The sequence below is a fragment of the Capsicum annuum genome, chromosome 6 (assembly GCF_002878395.1).
Source record: "Capsicum annuum cultivar UCD-10X-F1 chromosome 6, UCD10Xv1.1, whole genome shotgun sequence".
In the NCBI taxonomy this organism is placed as follows: domain Eukaryota; kingdom Viridiplantae; phylum Streptophyta; class Magnoliopsida; order Solanales; family Solanaceae; genus Capsicum; species Capsicum annuum.
In genome coordinates, this window is record NC_061116.1 from 49,942,519 (window position 1) to 49,951,633 (window position 9,115).

Genomic DNA, 9,115 nt, shown 5'->3' on the forward strand with positions numbered 1-9,115 from the left:
TAATTATCATTATTGGTTTTACAACTTTATTCATGTTTATTTATTTCTGTTTTATTTATAGGAGGAAAAAGTTTTGCAATTTTATAAATTGATGATTCTTCCTTTTCATTTGATAACATTACATTTGATAACATTACAATGTAGTCTTAGTTGGCTAATTGATCAATTATGTTAAATTATTCTGTTTTGTGGTATATTTTTCTTATCGTCGAGTTATTATTGTTGTGCAATATTTGTGTATTAAACTTCATATCACTATCTCATATGAAGTCGAGAGGCTCTTCTGATAGAACCCCGGCTCAGGACAGATAACAGTATAACAAACAAAAAACATAAAAGCAAACAACCAAAAGGTATATCACGTCGCTAGATAATAAAGAAAACAAGACACCCAGAAGGTAATACTATAAACTAGCTATTCAAAAATCATAGACATTGTCAAAACACCACGAACAAGAAACTAGAGACACACATACAAACAAACATTTTTCCCTATACTTACGGACGTACTCTTACCTACTAACCCTCTACCCTAATCTATGTCCTCCATACCTTTCTATCAAGGGTCATGTGCTTCTTCGTAAGTTGTAACTGCTCCATAAGTTGTAACTGCTCCATGTCTATGATTTTTGAAAATACTCATAATTTTCTCATGTGTATTTTTTGAAATAACACATTTCACATTTGAAGATAATTTAACTTTAAATTTTTAATTTATTTTTCTCATGAAAAACTTTTGTTGGCACAACAATATTATGAGATGCATGTTTTGACCCCCATGAATGCATACTTAGCTAAAAATAGGGCAAAACAGAAGAAAAAGATCCTTATAGGTGATATTTACTAGTTGAGAATATGTTCAACAGACTTACTAGAGGATTATAATTTATTTTTTATGATATTTTGTATGATGATAATATCTAATGAGCTTAAACAAACAGTAGAGATTTATATAGGTATACTGATGATGAGTAGTTGTTTTATCATGTTTAGACAACCCAAGTCTTAAAAATCTTCTAGGCACACACATATTATGATACCTTTAGGTTACAAATTTTAGACGTTCATTTTCACTACCAAAAAACGGCTTGCAGCGATGATTTCCAAAACCATGGCGAATTATTTAATGGTGATACCCCTGTTGGGTGCGTTCTAAGAGGGTATTCGACACGGCTCGTGGACCGTATAGCCACAGTTTTGCAAACACGCTTTTTTGAAGTGTTTTAATTCCAAGTTTCGTATTTAATAAATAATGCCACATAACTTAATGAAATACAGGAGTATAAAAATATCAAATTAATATCATTACGTATATGACTTTTCATAGCATAAAGCAAGACTTCCAAGTCGTAAAGTGATTGTTCCTTGAGAGAAAAGGGAAAACACAAGGAAAAACAATGTGAGTCATGAAGATTCTCAAAAAGGAAAACACAATGACAAACAATGTGAGTCATGAAGATTCTTTGTCTCCTCAAAACCTCCAAGAACATAAAGGGAATATCTTCACACCTCTCTTGTTTTTCTTTTTTTCTTTTCTTTCTCTATTACCTATATATCATTTAAGTAAATTTCCATTTCTTCCTTGCAGTACTGAACCCTCAATTACTCATCACCTGAAATAGACAAATTAGAAGGCAGTATTATTTCAAACAGAGAAAATGATCAAATTGAACAAATTCAAAAGTTTCAACTATATAATATTGTAGTTTATATCCATTAACTATTAGTACTTCTTAATACCAAACTAATAGTATATTACTAAAAAAAATGCTTTGGATCTAACTTAATCTAAAATATTACTGCATGAGATAGAAAATAGTAAAAGATTGTGGAGAGAGACAACTCCTCATTCTTCTTTCGCTTTCGACTCGTTCAAGATTAGGCTTCAGGAATTTGATACCATTGCAAAATAAAGAGAAAATACACAATTACCCTCTTGAACTATACCCAAAAAGGTTATGACACACCTTAACTTAAAGGGGGCCCTATTACCCCTGAACTAATTAAAAGTGTAATTTTGACACTCTTAGTGCCTACGTGGCACATACGTGGCACACACGTGTGCCTACGTGGACACTTAAGTGTGTTGTGCCACGTATATGCCACGTAGTCACTAAGGATGTCGAAATTATACTTTTAATTAGTTCAGGGGTAATAGGGTCTCTTTAAGTTAAGGTGTGTCATAGCCTTTTTGGATATAGTTCAAGGGATAATTCAGTATTATCTGAAAAATAAAGCTTCCAAATTTAACTCAATAATTAGCTGATTGATGAAATGGGAATCGCCCGAAATCATATATGTAAAGAACATACAAACAATAGTGATGTATTTAATTGAGGAGCGTAATTGGGAAGAAAGGATCGGATCAGAGATCACTTATCCAACTCTATGGAAGGACATGATGAGTTGAGTTTTATCATCAGATTTGATCCAAAAAGCATAGGATGGAGTTACCTTATTGGTGAGACTTAATTAGCGGGACTAGTGTTTAAGTAAAATCTTATTGTAGGATACATTTTTATTTAAATAGTGTAAAATCCAAGTCATTCCCTTTGTCACATATACTATATATTAAGATGATAGTCCTTGTGTCTCAAATTACTTGACATAGTTGTTAAAAAAATTTGCCTCAAACATTTGTAAGAATTCAAGAGAGAATTAACTACTTTTTTTAACTATACCCATATTAATTGAAAAAGATTCATCTAATCAAGATTAAATAATATTATATTAGTCAATTTACACCCTTTATTAATTTCTCTGAAAAAAATAAGCATGCTAAGTAAATTGATTTGGGGAGTATAGAAAAGAAGGTGATATGACATACCATTAATAGTTCTTTTGCAATGAAGAACAGCCTCATAAATTGAGGCCTCAGAATCACAAGATCTTCGCCAATCATCCTCAGAATAATTAGCTATGCTTGTCCTTGGAGTTAGAGATGTCCCGTCAGAACTTCCCTGCCAGTTCTTATAATTCATAATTGATCCCTCCGCAGTTGATCTTCTGCTTTCGATAATACTTGTACTACTTGTATTTTTGCACCCAAAATTAGCGCATTTTATTTTCTGACACAAAGGTTTCAGAAAATCCAACAACTTCTTGAAAATCCCAAGTCCTTTCCTAGAGGAAGTATGCACATATTCTTTCTTGGTAATAACTGAAGATGAAGGCTCCATATTTTTCATTATGGAGGCAGATGGAGAGTACTGATCACCTGATATTGGAAAATTGAAGTTGATGAAATCATGTGGATTAACATTAGAGAACCTCTTAGAAGGAGAAAGTGAGGGATCCATCTCAATGAACGCAGATTCATCTTCATATTCCATGCTATCAAATTTTGATGGCTTCCTGTTTAGCAACCAACTCTCTGTTGATAAAGACTCCTTGCAATTTTCCATCACTTTTGATTTTTCTGCATACATACAACAAGACAACACAAGAAAAAACAGAAAGGGTTTTCATCAGGCTTACATGGAACAAGGACTTAAGTTAGAGTAACATATAAGCTGTGCCACTAATAAATTTAAACATATGATAGCAAGTTAATTATTACTATTTTTTATTTGAAAACTAATTAATTTTATTAAGATATTTATTTGTACCACTTAATAAAGTATATGATTATATAAATATTCTTTACACCGACGTGTATAGAGAACTAGAATATAAAATGATATTGTTATAAATATATTACCAGTGAATGTCTATATTTATGGAAAAGTTAGAAACCCAAGTTTAGTTTTTTCTTATAAATAAAGAGTTTTCTTTCATTGTAATTAACTCATCAAGAGAAATAAGAATCACTCTCTCTTTTCTTCTTCTTTGATTTATATTTCATAACACGTTATTTGCACGAGACTCTGTCAAAACAAGAGAAAAAAATAATTGGTTTGAAATCACTTATTCTTTAAATTTGTTCATGAAGAACAATATCGTTAAAAGATATGATGATGAATTTAAATCTCATCTCATTAAGAAGGCAAGACATTGGGTCACAAGTTTCAATGCACCATGATGATAAGTTATTGGGTTCAAGTCCCATCGAGTTATAGCCTAAGACACCTTTTTATATGGACAAGATATTGAGTTTGAATTTCAATACACCATATTGATTATACTATGATGGCTAAGGCAAAATAATAGGTTTTTGTGAAAAGTCATGAGACATGTCTCATTTATACTCCATTCTCTGAAGTGAATATGGTAGCAGTGCAAATATGTCTGAAAGAAGAAAAGTGATTAAATGCACGGATATAAGCATAGAGGGTTAATATGATAATAATCACCAGAAGTGATAATATTTTCACACACTTATTATGATTATATGGTATATTAGAGAAAAATTCTCTACATTATATGCATACCTCGATTTGCTCATGAATTAGCAATATTTTGAAAGAGGTTATATGCTATCATAATTTGATAGGCTTAATGCACGATTATACTCCATTCCTGGGGAATGAAGATTTCAATTGTTTCAATACAAGCGTGCAATTGATTGTGATGGTATCACAACTCACCTTTGAAAGAGGCTGAATAATTGAGAAGAGTTATTTTGAAATCTACTTCTAAAGTGGTAAATCTGAAATTTATTCATATAATAGTAAATATGAAATTTACTAAAGTAAAAGGTACATGTCATGATAAACTTGGATTTTGCTAGAATAAAAATTGACATGAACGACTGCGACATTTCAAAGATCGATGTGCATAGTGAGTATTAAACATATATTGAAGAATTAGAAAATTCTTCATTACTTTTAATGTTGCTTGTTCTCGTGATAAGTTGGTTGAACCAACTAATTTTGGGATTGAATCCCTTAAAATCTGAAAAATATAAAAGGTGGATATGAGCCCGTTCACCAGTCATGTGATTTATTAAGATACATCAATATAAGATTATCACTTGTATGTTTTTTGTCAATCTACAGTTTAACATTCATATAGTTGCTTGCTCAATAAAATTAAGTTCAGAGCATAATTTTCAGATTGTGTAATCAAGGTAATTCATCTTGGTAATGCTAATTAAGTTGGTGTTAAATGCCTCTGATAAATAGCTGAACCACTGCTAATGAGAACAAAGTTTCATGTGTTGGTTTGAAATATGATATGTTGCATATAATAGCACTTGTATGCATTAGACCAATAAATTATAATTATTTCTTCTCTCTTAATTGGTTCAAGGTCAGGAACTAACTATTCCATCTAATAATTTTGATGTGCGATATACAATTAATGAATATACCATGATGCACAAAGATGAATTTCTCATTGAAGATGGAGGATGTATGTTAGTTTTCCTAACATAACGGGGAGATTATAAGCAGCTATGAAATATGTTAGAAATTATCACCAGATCCTCATTCAAAAGATAATTCAAGTCAAATATCAAAAGCATCTCATATTTAAGCCGTAAGTGCTCCTATTTTGTGTTCCTGAAGGACAAAGTTTATGCATACGTGAAGCGTGGTAGATCAATCGATTCCAAATAAAATAATCCTTGAAAAGGATTAGGAGCAATAATCATAATAAGAAATTAATGTGCTCTTGAAGAATCTATGAGATAACGCTTCATGAAACCTTATGAGAGGTTTAGATACTTGAAAATAATAAAGTGATGAGATCTCAAAATGTTATGTCATACTATGAACCGATACGAAATAATATATCATCAATGATATCTTTGATACAATATTGGGGCAATAATATAAAAGATTACGATGATTCGAATTCTACGTTTATTTAAGCATGCTGACATAGAAAAATTTATCAAGTGACCTGAAATGATACATTTTGGTAAGCGTAAAACTTATTTGATTTGCAGTCCAGACACTTAAAGATGTCACACTTGACATGTTGGATATTGTCACTTGACAATAATCTATATGAAAATCCCTAAAGGATTCAAAATGCCTGAAGCATATAAAGTTTCTGAATTTTTTTTTATTATCCTTAAAAGAGATAATTTGATGATTTGAGTATCATTGAAATTCTTGGAGAGTTTCCAAAAGCAATAGAATATTTTTTTAAATGAGAAACATGCAAAATTGAATAAGGATTCATTCCGGCCTCAAGAAAAGAATGAGGAACTCCTTGGTTATGAAGTATCATATCTTAGTGGAATTGATGCAATAATGTATCTTGCAAATACTACAAGGCCTAATATAGCCTTTTTGGTTAATTTGTTAGCAAGATATAGTTCTACTAGGAGACATCGGAGTGAGATCAAAAACATATACGATACCTAAAGAGACTACCGATATGGGCTTATTTTATTCTAAAGATTGCAGTCTTGATAGTGTTGATTATATTGATATTGGGTACTTATTTAACCCACATAAATCTCGGTCTCAAACATGCAATGTGTTCACATGTGGGGATACTACTATATCTTGGAGATATACAAAGCAGTCTATCTAGCCACTTCAATAAATCATGCTGAGATAATAACTATTCATGAAGCTATCCGAGAATGTGTATGGTTGAGGTCCATGATACATCTCATTCGAGAAAAAATATGGTTTGAAATGTGACAAAGTACCCATGATTTTTATGAAGATAATGCAACATGTATAGCACAACTTAATGAAGGATTCATAAAAGGAGATAGAATGAAGCATATTTCGTCAAAGATTTTCTATACATATGATCTCCAAAAGAATGATGATATTAACATGAAATAGATTCATTCAAGTGACAATGTAGCTAATTTATTCATCAAGTTTCCTCTAACTGCAACTTTCAAGAGGATGGTGTACAAGATCGGGATGCAAAGGTTCAAGGATGTTCTTATTAGGGGGAGTTAATGCGCATTGTACTATTTTTTTCGTATGAGGTTTTGTCCCACTGGGTTTTTCTTGTAAGATTTTTAATGAGGTAGCCTATATGCGTATTGTTAGAGATGTGTACTCTTTTTTCTTCACTAGATTTTTTTCCCTCTAGGTTTTTTCTAGTAAGATTTTAACGAGGTACATTATTTATCAATTAGACATTCAAGGGGGAGTGTTATAAATATATTACCATATACACTGAATGTTTTTACCATATATAGTGAATGTCTATTTACAGAAAAGTTAGAAACCAAGGGTTAGTTTTTTCCCTATAATAAATGGTTTTCCTTCATTATAATTAACTCCTCAAGAGAAATAAGAATTACTCTTTTTTCTCTCTTTTCTTCTTCTTTGCTTTATATTTCATAACAGATACACCTTTTTGTCCCAAATATTACTCATATTTTAGGATAACTAAATTATTTCAAAATATTGAACGTTTCAGAAAAATAGAAAAGGCTTTAATTAGATTAAGTAGATATATGTTTCTCCAATAAATAGAAAAGGCAACTTAGAAATGGTTAAATACAACTCCCTCCATTTCAAAAAGAATGATCTACTTTTCTTTTTAGTCTGTTTAAAAAAGAATGACTCCTTTCTTTTTTTGACAATACTTTAATTTCAATTATCCACATGATAAACCACAAGATTAAAGGGCATTTTGGTACATTTAATACAACTTTAATTTAAGATCACAAAATTCAAAAGTTTTCTTTATTTTTCTAAATTTTATGTCAAATTAAAAAAGGTAATTCTTTTTTAAACGAAGGAGTATTAAATATCTTTGAGAAATACGTAAAAATTAAAAAAAGGCATATAATATGAAGGAGAAAAAATCTGTATTATTTTGATTGAAGGACTCACTACCCTTTTGCTTACAGTAGCATTTAATTCTGGTGGTCTACCAGAGTGATTCAATTAAGAACTAATATAAAAAATGAAACAAAGGAGTAAATAAAGAAATAGTAGAAAAGCAAACCCCACATGCACTCATAAACATGCATTATATTACATCTAAAGCTTATTCTTAATTATTGTTTTATTTTAGTATATTTTCAACTACTCCCTCCGTCCTAAATTATCTGTCCCAAATTGAGATAATATATTGATTAAAAAAATCATTAATAATATGTTTAGTCTATTATAGTGCCCTTAGTAAATGATGTTTACATTTTAATTTAAAGAAAAAGTAACTAATACAAAGGTAAAACATAATTTTTTTTTATCTCTTCTTGATTAATAAAAAAGGACAAATAAAATAAAAAATCAAATTAGAAAATTTGGAACGAATGATTTAAAATGGAGAACGTATTAAACTTCGTAAAGAAGCTATGACTTTATTGAATTCGACAATAATAGCCAAGGAATTAAAATGTCTGTTAGTAATAAACATGTTATGCACTCATGTCCACAATCCCCAAACTAAAATAAAGCCATACAATAATGAGAATTGTACCACAAGTTTACAAACTACTCCCTCCGTCCCAAATTGCCTATTCCAAATTGAGATAACATATTAATTAAGAAAAATAATTAATAACATAACTAGTTTATCATAGTGTCCCTATTAAATGATGTTTACATTTTAATTTGAAGAAAAAATAATCAATGCAAAGAATAAAACATGAAAAAATAATTTTGTCTCTTCTTGATTAATGAAAAAGAACAAGTAAAATGAAAATTTGGAAGAAAGGAAGACATTACAGACAAATCTTTTGGATTTTGTAATTAGGCTTGCTTTCTTGGCAAAAAGATAAAAAGGTATTGAATTTCACTAATGAAAGATGAAGATAAAAAAGATTTTGAATTTGAAAATGAGATTTCGAGTCTCTCTGAAAATACAAGAGAACAAGGTCATCTTCAATAAATATTTTCACAGAAGTTCTTTAATTGTTATTAAGGATAAGAAACTATTATCTTATTTATATTTTAAATTATTTAAATATTAGTTAGATTGTGTTTAGGCAATATCGTCTCGTGTAATTCAAACCAGATGTAACTATTATACATATGTTTGTTGAGTTTAAATTCGAGAAGAAATCATGTAGAAGCTTAAAGGTTCAAATCAGTCGGTGAGAGTTCAGATGGCATAATATAAAATATTAAAACATATAATATTATTATAAGGTTTGGTTATTGGTCTATATGATGAAACTAATATAAAAAAAATATTAAAATCATGAGAGAAAAATATCTCCCTAATTAAGATTTTTTAATGACTAAATTGTGAATGTTATTGTGTTGTGATATGAGAAGAGAAGAAGGTTTTCTATTTATAG

The 9,115-nt window shown here is 29.9% G+C and overlaps 1 protein-coding gene across 1 annotated transcript; it reads right to left on the reverse strand.

Moving 5' to 3' along the window:
• Positions 1-1,281: 1,281 nt before the first annotated feature.
• Positions 1,282-3,525, reverse strand: LOC107875062 (probable membrane-associated kinase regulator 6). The gene is made up of 2 exons (XM_016721707.2): positions 2,828-3,525; positions 1,282-1,613 (listed from the first exon to the last, which is right to left on the reverse strand). Exons 1-2 carry the CDS (start codon positions 3,426-3,428, stop codon positions 1,603-1,605), a joined length of 612 nt encoding a protein of 203 aa, XP_016577193.2. The 5' UTR covers positions 3,429-3,525; the 3' UTR covers positions 1,282-1,602.
• Between the last annotated feature and the right edge of the window lie 5,590 nt (positions 3,526-9,115).

Bases quoted from the DNA above. Each gene is read 5' to 3' on its own strand.
- LOC107875062 (XM_016721707.2), bottom strand. From the start codon at position 3,428: ATGTATGCAGAAAAATCAAAAGTGATGGAAAATTGCAAGGAGTCTTTA.